This window comes from Hemitrygon akajei, chromosome 10 (genome assembly GCF_048418815.1).
Source record: "Hemitrygon akajei chromosome 10, sHemAka1.3, whole genome shotgun sequence".
NCBI classification, from domain to species: Eukaryota; Metazoa; Chordata; class Chondrichthyes; order Myliobatiformes; family Dasyatidae; genus Hemitrygon; species Hemitrygon akajei.
The window spans coordinates 78,192,384-78,212,489 of NC_133133.1; the positions used below are offsets into that span (position 1 = coordinate 78,192,384).

Below are 20,106 nucleotides of genomic sequence, written 5' to 3' on the forward strand. Positions count from 1 at the left end.
TTGAATCCTATCAAATTTCAAAAGGCCTCAGTTAGAGTGGATGTGGAATGGATGTTTCCTCTGGTAGACCAATCTTCTACCAGAGGACACAGTCTCAGAATAGAAGGGCTTTCTTTTACAACAGAGATGAGGAGGAATTTCCATAGCTAGAGAGTGGTGGATCTGTGGAATTATTTGCCGCAGGCATCTGTGGAAGCCAAGACATCACTTCTTATAGATGTCCTTGATGGTGGGTTCAGGTGTACCCATGATAGAACTGGCTGAGACCATTACTGTCTGTAGCATTTTACATTCTTGTACATTTGAGTCAGAATGCTTTCTACTGTACATCTGTCAAAGTCTTTGATTACATGCTGAATCTCCTTTAATAAGATTGTGTTGAGCATTCTTCATGATTGCCTCTATGTTCCAGCCTAGGATAGATCGTGCTAAATGCGACACCCAGGTTCGTGAAGCTGCTCAATCTATCCACCACATTCTTCAGTGAGACCAGTGTGTGTTTATCTTTCCTCTCTTTCCTAAAATCTACAATCAGTTCAGGTTGTCAATGGATTCAAAATTCTTTCACACTCTTGCCTCACTCTCAGTTGCATATGACATTAGTGTCCTTGTCCAGTTTGCCTGAGCCTGTGTATTTAGCCTGATTTAGTTGACCTGTCCAAGCACTCTGACGAAGTGTGTCCAAAGTCCCGTGGCAAATGTTATTAGATGTTCAATCGTCCATTGTCTAAATTGATTTTAGCTGTCCACAATGATCCCCTCGTTGTGACAAATGGCAGTCCGGTTCACTGCCTTAAATTCCTTGGGCACCGTCTCCATCCCGGGTGCTGGATTGATTTATCTGCAAAACACTGTAACCGGGCTTCGATCCTGACACAGGGGGCAATTTGAATGTTCTCTCCGTGATCCTGGGGATCCGTTCTCCCCAGTGGCAGATACGTCCTTCCATATCCTGAAGACATGATGACTCGTTCAGTTAGTTGTCTGCGGTAAATTATCCTCAATGTAGCTGGCTGGCTGAAGGGTTGAGGAAGGTATAAATCGATTGTCAGGTGTGACAGAGTACGTTCTGGTTATTTAGCTATTGTAGTTAATAGGGATCGTTCTGTAGGTACAACGTATCTGAGGGCACCGTCTGTACTCATCACACTCTGAACCAGCAGTGAAAAGAATCAAGTCACCCGGCAACAAGTGATCTAATGCACATCTTTATTTCCTATTGGATAACACCCATCAATCTGTTCAATCCATGAGAGGTAGACAGTAGGAATGAAAGCGAAGCACAGATCGCAACGAACTGCTTATCAAAGCGAACATTCACTGACATCCTTGATCAAAGATCCGGTGCAGGTAAAGGCAAGAAATTGAATGACAAGCTCAGTGTATTTATTCCTGTTACATAAATTTAATATGATTAGATTGAGAAAATTGTCGGCAGTATATTCTGCGAGTTTACAAGCAGGGTCTTGGTGTAAACAACCATAAAATCAATATAAAGCGCCAACAATTTGAGAAACCTCCTGAACAGGTGATACTTTTGTCCTACTTTCTGCCTCTTTTGCTGGCATGCGGGGATTTTATATCGGGGATCTGCGGGTTTTCGAGTGAAAATGAAGTTGAGGACGTAATAGCAGCAGTAAACTGCCCTAAATTGATAATCAAATCAGAATCAGGTTTAATATATCGTGAAATTTGTTAAAATTGCGGCAGTAGTGCAATGCAATATATCATAAATGTGAAAAAACTGAATAACAGTAAGTAAATGTGTGTGTATTAATTAGTTAAGTTAAAACAAGTAGTGCAAAACACAGATTTTTTAAAAAATAGTCGGTTACATTAAGAGGTTTGGGTGTTTCCAGGAAAGGAGAGAGCTGCGTGACGCAAATCACAATTGAGACAACCCCGAGGCGCTGCAATACAAGAGGTATTGCAAACCACCCAGAAAACAAATGAGGGAAACAAGTTCCAGCCTACGTTTAGATCACTTTCTCAGCCTATCTGACTATATCCAGCACTGAATGAGATGTCCTCACAAGACCGCTTAATGCAAGGTACAGAGAGATTAATAAAATTCTGTAACCCGCGGTCTTTGAGAAGAAGGTTTGGGGCTCAGCTGTTTCCGGGCTGGTCTTTCAGGTTTCCATGTGGACCATGTAGCCATGGAGAGCTAGCATACAGTTCATATTGGCCGTCAAGTGCCTTTCTGCGGAAAGTTTCTGAAGAACTTGCTGGAACCATCTAGCAGAGTGTGCTAAGATTTCAAGTGTGGCGTTGTTATTTTGAGATCTTAATTAAAGAGAGAGAAACAAAATATATTAGAGGAGAAATTCAGGGGACTTGGCTAAAGTTGAAAGTGAGAAGTTATAAAACCAGAAGGCAGGGATGTGTTGTTGAAAGCACATTGTTTAAATGTAGACAATGGGGACGGTGGGGTCGATCCCACAGAGGATAGTTGGCAGCTAACACACAATTCCTCTGGCCTCCATGGTTCCAGTAAAGATAGCTCTTATTGGGATAAGCATTGGAATCGCCAAAGCATAGAATCGTTGAGTGTGCGTCTTCAGGACCCTGTCCTTCCTCCCTGATGACAGCAATGAGCAGAGGGCATGTCCTGGGTGATGATGGATGCCGCCTTTTTGAGGCATCGCTCCATGAAGATGTCATGGATGTTGGGGTGACGAGTGCCAATGATGGAGCTGGCTGAGCTTATAACTTTCTGCAGCTTATTTCGATCCTGTGCAGTGGTCACCCACCTACCTCCATACCCGATGGTCATGCAGCCAGTTAGAATTCTCACCACGGTGTAACGTTGTCTCTTTGTATTCTCACTTATCAATGTTTTATGGATACAACCTGAAAAAAGTGGAGAGCGGCTAGTTAGTGAGTGGACCAGTGAAGGAGTGGAGCTTTGAGGCTTTGGCTCAAGAGATTTTGGCAGTTAGATTGTGCAATCAAGTCAATTAAGATTTGAATAGCTCAGACTCAGCAGAAAGCAGCTGATTGGGCAATCGAGGGCAGTTTGATTGGGCAATTGAAATTTGAAAAGCTCAAACAAATAAAAAGAGGTGAGCTCAAGCAGAGAGGCTAGTGCGTGAGTAGGCCAGTGAAGGAGTGGAGCTTTGAGGCTTTGGCAAGAAAAGGCGGAGGATGAGCTTGGTCCCAGTGAGGTAAGGCTGGGCAGGTTTCTTTAATTAATGTAATTAACTTAGGAGTTGGTAATGAAGGCAGTAGATAGGGCAGTCCAGCACTCCAATTGTAAGATGTGGGAAGTCAGGGACAGCACAATTGTAAAAGGTGCAACCAGCTGTAGCTCCTGTCAAACCGAGTTAGGAAGCTGGAGCTGGATGAACTTCGGATCATTCGGGAAGCAGAGGCAGTAATAAAATGGAGATTCAGGGAGACAATCACCCCAAAAAGTCAGGAGACAGGCAACTGGGTGACTAACAGGAAAGGGAAGGGAAATAGACAAAAAGAGCAGAGCACCCCCCTGTGGCCATTCCCATCAACAATAAGTATACTGTTTTGGATACTGTAGGTGGTGCCAAGTTGTAGTGGCTGTGTCTTTGGCACCAAGACTGGACCCTCAGCTCAGAAAGGAAGGAAGGAAAAGAGGAATGCAGTAGTGATAGGGGATTTGATAGTTAGGGGGAGAGGTAAGAGGTTCTGTGGGAGAGATTGAGAATCCTGGATGGTCTATTGCCTCCCTGGTGCCAGAGTCTGCAATATCTTGGATTGAGTTCTTGGTATTCTCAGGAGAGAGGGTGTGCAGCCAGATGGCGTGGTCCACGTGGGGACCAATGAAATAGATAGGAGTAGGGAAGAGGTCCTGAAGAAGGAATATAGGGAGTTAGGAAAGTTAAAAAGCAGGACCTCAATGGTGGTAATCTCGGGATAGCTGCCTGTGCCATGAGACAGAGAGGGTAGGAACAGGAAGTCATGGCAGATGAATGTGTGGCTGAGGAGTTGGTACAGGGGGCAGGGGTTCAGATTTCTGGATCATTGGGATCTCTTCTGGGGAAGGTCTGACCTGTGCAAAAAAGATAGGCTGCACCTGAACTGGAAAGGGACTAATATCCTGGTGAGCAGGTTTGCTAGAGCTGTTGAGGAGGGGTTAAATTAGTTTGGTAGGGGGGTAGGAATCAGAATGTGAGTGCCAATATTAGGGTAGAAGGACAAGGGCTATGTGTTCTGAGTTGGTGAGGAAGGACAGGCAGGGGATAAAACATAAATGTAGCCAGTTAGAGGGGTTGAAATGTGTGTATTTCAATTCTAGGAGTATTAGGAATAAAGGGCATGAACTTAGAGCATGGATGAGTATGTGGAACTACAATGTTGTGGCCATTACTGAAACTTGGCTGGAGGAAGGGCAGGATTGGCTGATTCACGTGCCGGGGTTTAGGTATTTTAAAAGGAATAGGATGGGAGGTAGAAAAGGGAGGGGGGGAGAGTAGCATTATTGGCCAGGGATAGTATCACGGCTATAGACATGGAGGATGCTGCAGAGGGATTGTCCACTGAATCCGTGTGGGTGGAAGTCGGAAATAGGAAGGGATCAATCACTGTGCTAGGAGTAGTCTATAGGACCCCAAACAGCCATCGGGACACTGAGGAGCAGATAAGCAGACCGATTTTAGAATGGTGCATGAAATACAGGGTTGTAGTTATGGGGGATTTCAACTTCCCTCATATTGACTGGCACCTCCTGACTGCAAAGGGGATAGATGGGGCTGAATTTGTCAAGTGTGTTCAAGAAGGATTCCTGACACAGTATGTGGACCGGCCGACGAGAGGAGAGGCTATACTGGATCTAGTTCTGGATAATGAACCTGGTCAGGTGGGGGAGCATTTTGGTGAGAGTGACCACAACTCCCTTAGCTTCAGCATAACTATGGAAAAGGATAAAAAAAACCAGACAAAATGGGAAAGTGTTTAAGTGGGGAAGGGCTAACTATGAAGGAATGAGGCAGGAACTAATAAGAGTAAATTGGAACAGATGTTCTAGGGTGAAAGCACAGAAGTGATGTGGAGGAATAGATTTGTGCTGGGTTCAGAATAGATTTGTCCCACTGAGACAAGGAAAAAATGGTAGGAAAAGGGAACTGTGGCTGATGAAACACGTGAGGCAACTTGTCAAGAGGAAGTAGGAAGCATATGTTAGATATAAGAAGCAGGAGGGACTCATAAGAAATAGAAGGTAGCCAGGAAGGAGCTTAAGAAAGGAATTAGGAGAGCTCGAAGGGGTCATGAGAAGGCCTTGGCATGTAGGATTAAGGAGAACCCCAAGTGTTCTATGCGTATGTGAAGAACAGAAGGATGACAAGAATAAAGAATAAAGCTAAAGGTTAAAGAAGGCAACATGTGCCTGGAGGCGGAGGAGTTTGGGGAAGTCCTAAATGAATACGTTGCTTCAGTATTCACAAGTGGAATAGACCTTGATCAGGGTGAGGTCAAAATAGAACAGGCCTGTGTGATGGACAATGTGGAGATCAAGGATGAAGAAGTGTTGGAGCTTTTTAAAAACATCAAGATTGATAAGTCCCCAGGGCCAGACTTGATATACCCTAGGTTGCTGTGGGAAGCGAGAGAAGAATCTCACTTCTCGTTGTTCATCTACACTCTTAAGTAACTGACCATTAACCCTTTACTGAGCCTTTTGGTTGAATCTCGTTGGAGCAGTAGCTAAGATCTTTGAATTCTCTTTGGCTGCAGGGGAGGTGTCGGAGGATTGGAGAATGGCAAATGTAGTTTCCTTGTTTAAAAAAGGTAATAAGAAGAATTCTGGGAACTATAGACTGGTGAGTCTTATGTCAGTGGTCTGCAAACTATTGGAAAGGACTCTTAAGGATAGGATCTACGAGCATTTGGAGATGTACAGTCTACTCAAGGATAGTCAACATGGCTTTGTGAAGGGAAGGTTGTGCCTCACGAGCCGAATTGAGTTTTTTGAAGAGGTAACAAAAGAAATTGATGAGGGTAGGGCAGTAGATGTGGTCTACATGGATTTTAGCAAGGCATTTGACAAGGTCACCCTCGAGAGTCATCCAGAAAGTCATGAGGCATGGGATCAGTGAAGCCTTGACTGTTTGAATAAAGAATTGGCTTACAAGAAGAAAGCAGAGGGTTGTAGTGGGAGGAAGGTATTCTGCCTGGAGGTCAGTGATTAGTGGAGTGCCGCAAGGATCTGTTCTGGGACCCCACCCTTTTTTTTTGGATTTTTATAAATGACCTGGATGAAGAGGTGGAAAGATGGGTGAGTGAATTTGCAGATGACATGAAGATTGGAGGAGTTGTGGATGGAGTTGTAGGTTGTTGAAGGTTACAAGAGGATATAGACAGGATGCAGAGTTGGGCAGAAAACTGGCAGATGGATTTCAATTCGGATAAGTGTGAAGTGATGCATTTTGGAAGGACAAACCAGAAGGCTGAGTAAAGGGTTAATGGTCGGTTACTTAAGAGTGTGGATGAACAGAGGGACCTTCGGGTTCAAATCATACACCCCTCAAGGTCGCTGCACAGGTTGATAGGATAGTTAAGAAGGCCTATGTGATGCTAGGCTTCATTAACAAGGGGATTGAGTTCAAAAGTAGAGAGGTCATGTTGCAACTCTACAAATCTCTGGTGAGACCGCATAGAGTATTGTGTTCAATTCTGGTCACCTCATTATAGGAAGGATGTGGAAGCTGATGGAGAGGGTGCAGAGGAGATTTACCAGGACATTGCCTGGATTGGCAAACAGGTCTTATGAGGCAAGGTTAGCAGAGCTGGGACTTTTCTCTTTGGAGCGTAGAAGGATGAGAAGGGACTTGATAGATTATGAGAGGCACAGATAGGGTGGATAGCCATTACCTGTTTCCCAAGGCACAAGTAGCAAACACCAGAGAGCATATGTACAGAGTTAAGGGAGGGAAGTTTAGGGTAGATATCAGGGGTAAGTTTTTTGACACAGATGGTTGTGGGTGCCTGGAATGACTTGCCAGGGATGGTGGTGGAGGCTAAAACATTCCGGGTATTTAAGGGCTTCTTGGACAGGCACATGGATGAAAGAAAAATAGAGGATTACGGGGTAGTGTGGGTTTAGTACTTTTTTAAATGAATATGGGTCGGCACAACATCGAGGGCCGAAGGGCCTGTACTGTGCTGTAGTATTCTAGTGTCTAGAAAAATCTCATCCTCTTGATTTAGTTTGGTATTTAACTATATGTTTAGTTTTTTATTCCTTTCTGTTGTTACGGATTCAGCAACAATAAATATAAAGTGAGGCAGGGTTTTTTTATAACAAATAAAACATTTATTAAACACTGAAAAACAAACCCCCAAAAGTAAACAAACCACTAACGTAACCGGAAATCAGCTGCTGTGCAGCAGCTTAAACAGTTCTTAAAGGAATAAAGCGAACACAGTTGTTAAAGCGATGTTGCAAAAACAGTTCTTCAAAGTAGTACTGCAAATGTTCAAAATGCTTACAGTCCATTAAAGGAGAGACTTTTTAGATGATTTAAATTCTCTTTCACGTCGTGTTGTTGCGGTTCCCAGGCGAACTATACTTTTCCCTGAGAATTTACGAAGATGAAAATGAAATGGCTTAAAGGCACTGACCTTTCCCTTACAAAACTGTTCCCAATCCTTTCTGCTATTCACAAGGATTAACACGGGGACAGCCAACGAATTCCTTCCAAATGAGGATCAAACAAGGTTGAACCTGTTTCACCGTCGAAATCGACTTTCCTCGATCTTTTATCTCCCGAACTCCGATCTTCACTCTCCACTGATTTTTAACTGGCAGTATTATAAAGAAACTTCCGGCATTGACCTTTTAAACTTTAGGCATTAAATAAAACTCCACCTTTCAACCAAACTGCGTCATAATATTGGACCACGCAGTGGCATGGAGTCGAAATGGCAAATCCAGCCACGAACTGCCCCTCCTCACAGGGAGGGGTCCTCCTTTTATACCCTTAAAAAAAACCTGTCACATGACCTCTACTGGCAGGAAAATGACGTCACTTCACCATCACAAGACCACTACTTTAAGTCCAGTATAGCTTCAACACTACTGTCACGTGACAAGTACAAGATACCCACGGGTACGTAACACTGTAAAGACAGAAAAGGTCTTAACAAAGTCAGCTTTTTATTTCAATTTAATTGCAATATCAAGGACTTCTGCTGCCTATAGACATAACATCTTTCTGTGAATTTCTGGGAGTTTGAGTGCAAAATGCTCTTTTTCCCCAAAGTGATTGCCATAGGCTTTCCTTTGAGACAGTAAGGTGGCACTATGCAGCACAAAGGTTTCTGTCACTTCACATCAAGTTGGAGACTGATTTATGATGATTTTTGAGAGCCCAATAATTTTGACCATTTTGATTCACGTTCAGTTCTCTATGTCCCAAGCTTCACAATAGGTCCTTCTTTCTAAAACATTGAGAAGGAAGCACGACCGCCCTCCGAATCTCTTTCTTCAGGTTGACTGAGGCAAGGTGAGTAAATGCAATTGTGTATTTTCTAGCTGCTTGCATTAAGCCAAATGTTATTAATGGTGATTTGCCTCAGAGTCATGGATATGTCTGGTATAAAAAAAACATAACTCATTCTGTCATCTCCTCTAGAAGTAGAAAAACCACACAAGAAAAGACAAAAAGCCTCCCTGAGCATCTGATTAAAACCCTGTCATCACTGGATCGTTTTACAGGCCAACCAACGAGGGACAGAGATCAGGAATGGAAGGGTCAAACTCCAGGTAGGTCGGAAATTACGCACATTGTTCATTCACATCTCTCCCGTATCATCAAAACTTGCCAGAGCAGAAGCCTACTGTGCTCAGCTTTCTGTTTCAGACAAGACAGATCTGGCTCTTTGGCAGATTAAATCCCCTTTGTTTGTTTTTGAGATGTGAGTATTGGCATGAAGAACAGCAGTTAATACAGCCTTGAGCATGTAGCTGGGTCTTGGCTTCTTGAAGAGCTGCATTCAGGACCTATCTGATTCCATCTCGGGGTTGGCTGATGAATTCATCAAGGTAGACCTGGTGACATTAAAGGAACAATGATACCTTTCCTCTTAAGCATGGTGCATGATGGAGATGAAGATACATGAGGAAAAGTTACCTCATACTAAAACCCTGGTCCATTCTCTTAGAGGTCTTTTTATTGTTAAAATAGCTTAAACAGGCTGCATCTTCAAATCCTGTGAGTGCCATTCACTTCATCCTCTGTGTGGTACTGGTGGAAAGTGTGGCTGTTTTGGGGAGCAGGTGGTGCACCAGTCCAACTTCTTGAGTGCTGCTGGAGCTTGATTCATGATAGGAAAGTGAGGGGTAATCCTGCATGCATCTGACTTCTGCCTCACAGGTAGTGGAAGGCCTTGGGGTGTCAAGAGTTTCAAATAGGAATCCCCCCCTTCCATCTTCTAAACTCCCATGAAGACAGGCCCAGAGCTGTGAAACACTCATTACACATTAACTGTTTCAGCCTCCGGTACATTCTCGTGAATATACTCTGTTCTCTCTACAATACTTGCATATCCTTTTATAGATATGGGGTACAAAAATGTTCACAATAACCCAAGTGCAGTCTGTCCAATCCCTGATAAAGCCTCAGCATCATATCATTCCTATAATATTCTAGTCCTCTCGAATGTTGCATTTGCTTACTTACCACATTAGAAAATAATCTATATTTTTATTCCTTCTACCAAAATGCCTGACCATACACTTCACTACACTGTATTCCTTCTGCCACTTCTTTTCCCATTTCCTGATCTGTCCAAGTCCTTCTGCAGAATTCCTGCTTCCTTAACACTGGCATTTATGAAACGCCACTAGTCACTGGCAGCCAAGTAGAAAAGGAATAAAGAGCTGATATTTCAGTCCTGATGAAAGGTCTCAGCCTGAAAGATCCACTCTTATTGCTATCCATAGATATGTACTGCCTGACCTGAGTTCCTCCAGCATTTTATGTGTGTTACCTTTATCCCCACTCTTTAATATCTGCCAGTCAGCCAGTCATCTATTCATGCTCATGACGGTTTTCAGCAGATCTATGTTCAGTCTTACCTCTCATTTACTATTTATTATCTGAAAAAGTAAACTTTTTGTTTCGTCTTTTATATTATTTGTTAGCTTACCTTCATAGTTATCATTTCTCTCATTAATTTTTTTTGCCCAGTTGCCTTCCGTTTGGTTTTAATAACTTCCCAATCCTCTAGATTCCCAGTATTATTTGCTACATTGTATGTCCTCTATTTTGCTTTAATGCTGTATTCTCTTTTATTGTTGCCATGGTGGCCTCATCCTTCCTTTAGACTGCTTCTCCTTTGTGATGAACCGATCCTGTGTCTTCAGAATTGGCTGCCAGTGACTAATGGTGCTCTGCTGGGGTCTGTGTTGGAACTGCTTCTTTTAACATTGTATATCAATGACTTGTATGATGGAATGATGGCTTTGTGGCAGGTGATACAAAGATAGGTGGAGAAACAGGTAGTCTTGAGGAAGCAGGGAAGCAATGAATTAGGCAGATTAGGAGAATGGGCAAAGAAGTGACAAAAGGAATATATATGATCAGGCACTTGGGTAGAAGGAATAAAGGTGTACACTATTTTCTAAACAAGGAGGAAATTAAAAAAAAAATCAACTGCAAGGGGACTTGGGATTCCTCATGCAGGATTCCCTAAAGGTTCATTTGAAGGCTGAGTTGGTGATGAGGAAAAATATGCAATCTTAATATTCATTTTGAGCAGACTAGAATATAAAAGCAAATATTTAATGCTGAGGCTTTAGAAGGCATTGGTGAAGCCTCTCAAAGAATTGTGAGCAGATTTTGGAACCTTATTTAAGAAAGGATGTGCAGACAGAGGTGGTTCAGGAGTATGATTCCAGGAATGAAAGGATTATCATACGAGAATCGATTAGTGGCAGATTAGTTCCAGGTTATTCAGTATATTTTATGTGGAGGTTGATGGGTTCTTGATTAGTCGGGTAATGAAGGCTTCAAGGAGAAGGCAGGAGAATGGTGTTGCGAGGGAAATGGATCAGCAATGATTGAATGGCGGAGCAGACTCGATGGGCCAGTTGGCCTAATTCTGCTCCTATGTCTAATGGAGTAATTATTCTTAAAAATTCCAACCATTACTTTTGTGTTATCCCTGCTAGTGTTAACTTCCAATGAACTTTGACCCACTCTCCTCTCCTGCTTCTGTAATTCCCTTTATTGCACTGAAATATGGATACATCCATTTTTATCTTCTCCCTTTCAAACTGCAGGATGTATTCTATACGAGTATGATGACTACCTCTTAAGGGTTCCTTTACCTTAAGCCCCTTAATCAAATCAGATTACACAACAGCCAATGCATAATATGATTAGGACTAGTCAACATGGCTTTGTCAAAGGTAGGTCGTGCCTTACGAGCCTGATTTAATTTTTTGAGGATGTAACTAAACACATTGATGAAGGTACAGCTGTAGATCTAGTGTATATGGATTTTAGTAAGGCATTTGATAAGGTATCCCATGCAGGGATCTGTTCTGGGATCCCTACTCTGTGATTTTTATAAATTACCTGGATGAGGGATGGGTTACTAATTTTGCTGATGACACAAAGGTTTTGGGTGTTCTGCATAGTGTAGAGGGCTATCAGAGGTTACTGCGGGACATTGATAAGATGCAAAACTGGGCTAAGAAGTGGCAGAAGGAATTCAACCCAGTTAAGTGTGATGTGGTTCATTTTGGTAGGTTAAATATGATGGCAGAATATAGCATTAATGCAAGACTCTTGGCAGTGTGGATGATCAGAGGGATTTTGGGGTCCAAGTCCACAGGAGAATCAAAACTGCTATGCAGGTTGACTCCATGGTTAAGAAGGCATGTGGTGCATTGGCCTCCATCAATTGTGGAACTGAGTTTAAGTGCTGAGAGGTAATGTTGCAGCTATTTAGGATGCTGGTCAGACCCCACTTGGAGAACTGTGCTCAATTCCGGTAGCCTCACTACAGGAAGGACTTGAAAACCATAGAAAGGGTGCAGAGGAGATTTACAAAGATGTTGCCTGGATTTGGGGAGCATGCCTTATGAGAATACATTGAGTGAACTTGGCCTTTTCTCCTTGGAGCGATGGAAGATGAGAGGTGATCTGATAGAGGTGTAAAAGATAATGAAAGGCATTGATTGTGTAGGTAGTCAGAGGCTTCTTCCCAGGGCTGAAATGGCTAGCACAAGAGGGCATGGTTTTAAGGTGATTGGAAGTAGGTACAGAGGAGATGTCAGGGGTAAGTTGTTGTGTTTTTTTTTATATAAACGCAGAGTGTGGTGAGTGCGTGGAATGGGCTGCTGGCAACGGCAGTGGAGGCAGAAATGATAGGGTCTTTTAAGAGACTCCTGGATGAATACATGGAGTTTAGAAAAGTAGAGGGCTAATGGTAAGCCTAGGTAATTCTAAGGTAAGGACATGTTCAGCACAGCTTTGTGGTGCTAAACAAAGCCATCCCAACATCTCTTCCCAGCAGCCTGTCTTTATAATAAAATATGCATCCTTGGATGTTAAGCTCCCAGCTGTGATCTTCCTTCACATCATCACACCTGGCAATCTTTAACTATGCTATGAGATCATTTACATTATTATATATGCAACAAGTATTGAAATATAACAAATTCAGTTCTGTATTCACCACTGTTTTCAATTTTGTTTCCATGTTTCTGAAGATAATTTCTTATCACTTTCTGAACTTTGGCTTGTTCATTAGTTTAGAGAATTCTGTAACCTCTCCAGGATTCTCCACTTCTTTAATGCTATCCTCACTTTTCTAACCTGTTCAATCCACCCCCTACTATTTAGTTAAAAGCCCTAAACACAGCCCTAGTTAATACGATTTGCCAGGATTCTGGTCCCAGCCCAGTTCAGGTGGAGCCTTTCCCATTGGAACAGCTCCCTTTCTCCAGTACTGGTGCTAATGCTCCACAAATTCAAACCCACTTCTCCCACACCAAACTTTAACAATATGTATATCCTTCTGATCTCAAACACTGTGGAAATTGCAAGTTGTTCAGGTAAAAGCCAGAGATTATGAACTGTTTGTTTCTGCATTTTAATTTAGTCCTAAGCTGCATAAATTTCCTCAGTGGAAACTCTTCCCTTGTTCTTGCAAGGTCAAGGCTACCAACATGAACCACAAAATCTGAACCTTTCCCATTTCCATGCATAATTTCTTTGAAATTAAGATGAGATATCCCAGACCCAGGCACCAGACAGATAACACAGCTTTTGGGACTCTCAATTCTTGTGATAGAGAACTGTTCCTATTCCCCTGTCAGTACAATCACCAATTACACCAATTTCTCTCCCCCTTCTGGACCAGCTCCATGAACCACAGTGCTATGGTTCAGTTGCTCATCTTCCCTACAGCCCTCTGTCTCATCTTCAAAAGGATCATCAACCTCAAACAAGAGAAAACCTGTGGGTGTGGAAAACAAAGTAATAGAGACAAAATGCTGGAGGATGTCAGCGAGCCAAAGAATAAACAGTCAACATTTTGGGCTGAGAAATGAAGGGTCTTGGCCCAAAATTTTGACTGTTTATACTTGTCCATAGATGCTGCCTGGCCTGCTGAGTTCCTAAAACATTTGTGTGTATTGCATCAATTATAGACCTGTTGGGCAAGTTCAGGGTCTGAGACTCCTCCAGCACTCCCTCTTGAAACAGCCTCCTCCCCAAGTGCCTCACTCACAGTCACACACTCTTGACCCTGATCACAGACTGAGCACAGAGCCCAGGTAACTCTCGCCCTCCCTGATGTATCGCAGTTTTTGAAGCTCAGATTCCAGCTCCTCGAGTAATTAATACTTGCTGCAGATGTGGTCACCAGGAACAACAATGGGGACCACCAGCTCCCACATCATGCAGGTAAAACACATCACCTGATCCTGCATCCCTATCTTATTGAATTTGTTGTAATTTATTTTTTTGTTTTAGATATATAAAATACATTTGAGGGCTTTTGCACAGTACTGTATTTGTCAAACTGGATTGGGGATCAAGTGGAGTCCAATGTTCTTGTTGCATCTTGTTTGATGGATGGGATTTGGGGGTGGGTTGATGATCATGTCACTTTTTTTGGTGCAGAGAGAGGGGTGGGTTTGTTGTTTCTCTTTGAACTGATAGTTCCTGGGTCATCATTAACCATGAGTATGCATTCTTCTTGGTGCCTACTGAAAGATTGTTGTTCTTTTTGCCACACTCAATGAAGCTTTAGCCTGGGACCAAAGACAGTTTTCATTATGCTTGGGAAGAAGCTCTCATGGCCACAACTGATCCAGTTGAAAATGCAGTTTAAAGATCAAATTGTTCTGGAAAATCCAAATTACGGTGTAGGTGTGCCTGTGAATGTGTTTCTTGATAGCCCCATGATGGCAATGTCCATCACTCTGTTGATGTTTTAGTGTTGCCAGATTTGGTGGTCATTAACCGTACTGGATTTGATACCTGAGCAATGTTACATCTTGTTGTGTAGATACCGGCATTGAAAGAGTCTAGGTCTTCTGTACTATATTCTGGAGGTTGCCTGGTCCTGTCCCCATTTGACCTGGTTATCAAACAGCATGCTTGTGAATATTCCAGCCACATCATTAGCACTCACCAAGGTTGAGGACAGGCATGTTCTTGGAAACTGTTCCTCTCTTTTTCCCCTCCAACTATTTGACTGTGCAGCATTATCAGAACTATATGTGCTGAAACTAGATTATTGATTCTGGTGAAGGGTATCAATGACTGAGGCATGCTAAGTCTGAAATGAGCCGTTCCCATTCCCATTGATGCACCACACTGCAGACAAAATGCATCATCTGCATAGCAACCTCCTATAACCTGTCCTCTTCTGCACCCTATCAACCTTATCACCCCTCACAATATAGGGCTTCATGTGCTCCAAATCTCCCATCACCAACTTCACCTGCAATATCATTTCAGAGAGGTAAAAGCTAACATAACTTTGTTGAACAGAGAAGAGATGAAATGGTGAAGCAACATGGATGAACAGAAATATGTGAAGATGCTGCTCTGTGGACAAGCAGATTGAGATCTACGTGATCCATTAGTTAAATCAATGGTGGTTAAGCAAAGTCAAAATTTATTAACCAGTCAGAAGGTCGTGAGAGTGTGGAATGAGCTGCCAGCATAAGCGGTGCTTGCAAGTTCAATTTTAACCTTTAAGACTAGTTTGGATAGGTACATCAATAACAGGAGTATAGAGGGCTATGGTCCCAGTGCAGGTCGATCCCTGTTTCTGTGCTATTCATTCCAATGACTCTGCATGTGTTGTGGCACATTATAATAATGAATACAGATACTGTAGCTGTTGAGTAGCTAATTGTAACAGCAGAGAGCATTTGGACCATTACTAGGAAGGACTGACGTAAGACTGTTCTGTGAATGCCATGCTATGAAATATAAATGGAAGTTGTTTCAGTTGAGAACTTTAATGGAACATATTTTCTTTCAGTGAAAAGGTGACAGAGACTGAGACCCCATCATTCTTCACACAGGAAGAACTGAGCAAACTGAAGTCTGATTTTGAAACAGGTGGGCTGGAAAAAGTTAAACCACTGATAGAGAAGAAAATAACTGATCTGGACAAAACAGAGCTTAACATCGCAGTGATTGGAGAAACAGGTGCAGGAAAATCCACCTTCATCAATGCCATGAGAGGACTTCGGAGCACTGATCCGGGAGCAGCTGAGGTTGGGACAACAGAAACAACAATGGAGCCAACCGGGTACTCACATCCCACTCTGCCCAATGTTCGCTATTGGGACCTGCCAGGGATCGGATCTACACGATTTGCAGCAGCTAAATATCTCACAGAAATGCAATTCCAAAGATATGATTTCTTTATCATAATCTCTGCTTGTCGATTCAAAGAAAATGATGTCAAACTTGCCAGGGAGATTAAACGGCTGGGGAAAAGGTTCTATTTTGTCCGCTCTAAGATTGACATCGATCTTCACAACACGAGGGAAGAAAATAAGGTTATTAATGAAGAAGAAGAGCTGAAAAAGATTCGGAATCACTGTATCAAGAAGTTGGCAGGGGCAGGGTTTCCGGATTCATCTGTGTTCCTCATATCCGGTAAAAAGCCGAAATGTTTTGATTTCATTCAGTTAAATGAAAGACTCGAAGGTGATCTAAATAATGTAAAGAAAAGGATCTTTGTCCTGGCCCTTCCAAAACTAAGTGTGGAGATAGTTCAGAAGAAATCTAAGATTCTGAGTAAACATATCTGGATGTTTGCAACACTCTCTGGGGGATTGGGAGCGATCCCAGTTCCCGGCTTCTCTCTCGCTTGTGATACCGTTATATTGATTGGAGCCATTGTCTATTTCCAGATATGCCTGGGTCTGGATGATGCTTCTCTTCAAAGACTGGCCAACAGAGCAGGAAAACCTGTGGAGGAGCTGAGGGCGACAGTAAAAGCTCCATTGCTCGGGGAAATAACCCCAGATGTAATTATGAGGTTAGGTTGGGGTGCTGCTGCTGTTACCGTTTCAGCCCTGGAATTCGCTCTCGACTTTGTCCCGGTCATCGGCAGCATTTTTGGAGCAGGCTCATCATTTCTCATGACTTACAAGATACTGAGTGATGCACTGAAGAATCTTACAGAGAATGCAGAGAGAATGGTTGAAGTTGCCTTTGAAACTGATTAGCTCATCTGTACAAATGTCTACCAAGAGAGTTTATATTATGCTGTGGTTAATAATTTGATGTTATCTAACACCAAATTCTTATTTAATTCTACTCAATAATGCTCACTTCTACTGCATTCTTTCCTGGAAATATTTCTTATTCATTACCGAAGGGGGTTGGGAGGGAGTTTCTGATCTGCAGCATTTGGAAAACCGGGGCAAAATTAAGTGTTATTTAATGAATTAAACTTTAAAATTAAGCTATATCTGCCTACAGAATTCTACAGTAAGGATGTACCTGCTAAACACTGGTGTATAGAAGGCACAGCTGGGTGGGCTGCTGGGCAATGATCAGCAGCACCTTGCATTACTCAGCCAATTCCTCATTAAAAAATAACTGCACAGGCTAAATGATAGCAGATACTTGGGTGTGGTGTATAAATGTCTGTATCAACTGAGATGATCTTTCAACCAATGATTTACAACAAGTGTCACCCCAACCATCTGATGTTAATTATTGGGAAGATTTTCCCTGTGTTCAGTGCTTATCAACCACCTCAGTTTCACTTACCTTCAGGAGAACCTCTGAATAATTTAAATAAAAACATTGTTAGAGAATTTGGTACAAAGCTCATGGCAAGATCTAGGATAAATGAAGGGCTTGCAAATTTAGATCTCATTTAAAGTCATCAAACAATTGTTGATAAACTCTCCCTTCTGTAGGTTCTGTGAGTTTTGCATGAACACTCACCCATACAGCACAGTCAGAGTGATCTATCAGTACTTGTTATACAATCACAATGTAAAAATTAATGAATATTGCAAGGAAACAGAACAAATTACATGTTATTGAAATAAACATTAAAACATTGCATTGTTATAACCAAATTAAGCTCACATTGTATTCTCTTCACTCTGATTGAGCTTAACTCATCCTTTACAATCACTTGGAGGGAGCAGCTCTGGATGATACCAGTGCTGTGTCACATCCAATATCTCAAATTATTCCAAACTATTTCAAAAACGAAACTCACTCTTGTGATATTATTGAAAATACACCATTTGTGACTGTGCAAATTACATTCCATCTTTTCCACTGCAAATCCAGTTTTTAGTGAATTACTTTATATCCATCATCAATATTGAACTAGATTTTATTTTGTCAAACTGAAAAGATCCTGCCCTAGTAAACGCTACCTTGTTCTGTGGCATTTCTGCTATAGAAACTCTGATAAACAGATTAATACATTCTCTTGCGCACCTGGTGAAAAATAAAAGTAAATGCCATAGTCACTAGAAAACTGAAGTAAAAACCAACTGAGAGATGATCATCAAATCAGGCAGCATCTACAGTGAAGAACGGAAATTTCATGATCCAAATCAATTCTCTTCACTTGAAACTGCATTAAAAGTTTCTTCAAACATCCGAATGATTCCTCCTTGTACAGCAGATGGACACAAAAATCAACTTCAGTGCAGAGTGTGAATTGATGTTGTCCTTGTTTGGCTGTTATCACCAAAATATCACAAAATATTGTTGACTGAGTAAGAATACACATTGAAATGTGTGAAGTAAGCTCAATTACTTTAAGTGTTGGCAATTAGTTCAATGCTCTGCTACATTAATGATTCTTTCGTTTGTGTGGGGAAAATAGGTAAAAATAATTGAAATAATTAAACAGTAGACATTATGACATTGATATTATGGAGTGAGCACTGAGTGCTCCCATGCATTCCTCCCTGGACTTCGCCAGTCTCCAGGAATTAGCCAGTCTCCAGCAGAGACGTCATGGCACCTGTTTTACACCATCACCATCAAAGGGGCTGTGTTCAGGAATGGTGCCATCAAAAACGCAAGGGATCCTGCAGTTGTTGAAAATCCAGAGTCATACAAAACATGCTGCAGGAACTCAACAGGTCAGGCACCATCTATGGAGAGGAATAATTAGTTAACATTTATTTGACCATCAAATCCTGATGAAGGGCCTCAAACCAAAACATCAGCTGTTTATCCCTCTTCACAGATACTGTCTGAACTACTGAGTTCCTCTGGCATTGTGTGGGTTACAGTACACCACAGTGCCAAAGGAGAGAAAAGTGATCTGGAAGAAGTCATCTCCGGAAGACTTGTATTGGGAGCAACTTGTGGGAGCAACTTACACCAGCTAACTTGAACTATTCTGTTTATTTACAGATTTGAACTCTGGATTGATTAGTGTTGTGCTGTACTTTGTTCTTTAATTAATTTACTAAGTTCCAAATATGTGTATTGTTGGTCCATAACTATGCCATAAGACAAATTTGCATGATTAAAATATGTACAAATGTAACCCATTGGGGTCTAGAGTTTTTTATTAATCTCTTCTGCAGTGTAGTTTCACCATACCAAGTCAGATATCAAAACAGTTATATTGCATTTCAGATTGCTGCCAGTTTCTAGTATTTTGTGTAGTTAAATAAATTCTTGGTGTACTTCAAATAATTCTGCTCCAGCTTATGCATGTAATAGCAACAAAGATTAAAATGAGAACCCTGCAGAGCAGTTTGAATATTTTGCAAGGATGATGTAATTCATTACATTGAACAGCAATGCATTACTGATGGAAAACAAATCATTTAAATGGGACTAATTGGTTGGTCATGACAACCCAGAAATGTGTGACTTTAAGAAATGCGAGGGATTTAGTGTTTGCTTTGCAGGGGTGGGTTAATATTTTCTCAACATGCATTTATGCCTAAATATTCTTTTATGAAATCTGTCTCATTGTTTAATCATTACTTTTTCTTTGGTGAATGCATCACACACAGGTACAAAATTAACATTTTAAATGTAGTGTATCTGCCCAACATACACATGCCTGAAAGGGTGCTTTCCATGAGCAAATTCAACTGATCAGTAGCCCAAATCATAGGCAAGAAATCATGCAATTATTGAAAGTTATCACCTCAGAGCTTCAGTAACCGGGTTCTTTTCTGTCAGTTGTTCCCTCTTTCACCTTTTTCTGCCTTTTATTTATGAGTTGGGATGGGTTTCTCCCAAATGCTCTGTTTCGGGTTATTTGGCCACTAAGTTGCCAGAAGTGCAGGCAAGTGATGGGATTGATGGGAACATGGCATGAGTAAGTTACGGAGCAAATTATTTGGGGAAGTTATTTTCTGTAAGCTGCCCTAAACTCAATGGTCCAAAAGTGTTCCTGATACTAGGCTACCTTGAAACATGTCCCATGAGGGATTGTAAAACAACAAATGAAATATGTAATATATTACCCTGTTAATATAATGGGGATAATTTGATTTAAAAGAACAATAACCACAAGAACCACTATCATAGTATTTTCTTGTGCTTAAATGTTTGAAAACCTGAAGTGCAAACTCTTCCACCGAGTTGACTGTTGCAGTGGTTTATGCTGCTGTATCACAGGTCTAGCTCTTCTGTA

General features: G+C 41.7%; 1 protein-coding gene across 4 annotated transcripts; it reads left to right on the forward strand.

The window, feature by feature from the left end:
• Positions 1–837: 837 nt before the first annotated feature.
• Positions 838–18,958, forward strand: LOC140734501 (interferon-inducible GTPase 5-like). Of its 4 annotated transcripts, XM_073058548.1 has the most exons (5): positions 838–1,350; positions 1,860–2,051; positions 8,395–8,480; positions 8,610–8,740; positions 15,490–18,958. In XM_073058548.1, the coding sequence occupies exons 4-5, from the start codon at positions 8,721–8,723 to the stop codon at positions 16,688–16,690; spliced, it is 1,221 nt and encodes a 406-aa protein (XP_072914649.1). In that variant the 5' UTR covers positions 838–1,350; positions 1,860–2,051; positions 8,395–8,480; positions 8,610–8,720; the 3' UTR covers positions 16,691–18,958. The 4 variants fall into 4 exon arrangements, with proteins under 4 accessions (XP_072914649.1, XP_072914652.1, XP_072914650.1 ...); XM_073058551.1 differs by lacking the exon at positions 8,395–8,480; XM_073058549.1 differs by lacking the exon at positions 1,860–2,051.
• Positions 18,959–20,106: the final 1,148 nt, after the last annotated feature.

Coding starts and splice junctions, on each gene's coding strand:
- LOC140734501 (XM_073058548.1), top strand. CDS start 8,721: ATGGAAGGGTCAAACTCCAG. Junction 8,741..15,489: donor ATGGAAGGGTCAAACTCCAG/GTAGGTCGGAAA, acceptor ATTTTCTTTCAG/TGAAAAGGTGACAGAGACTG.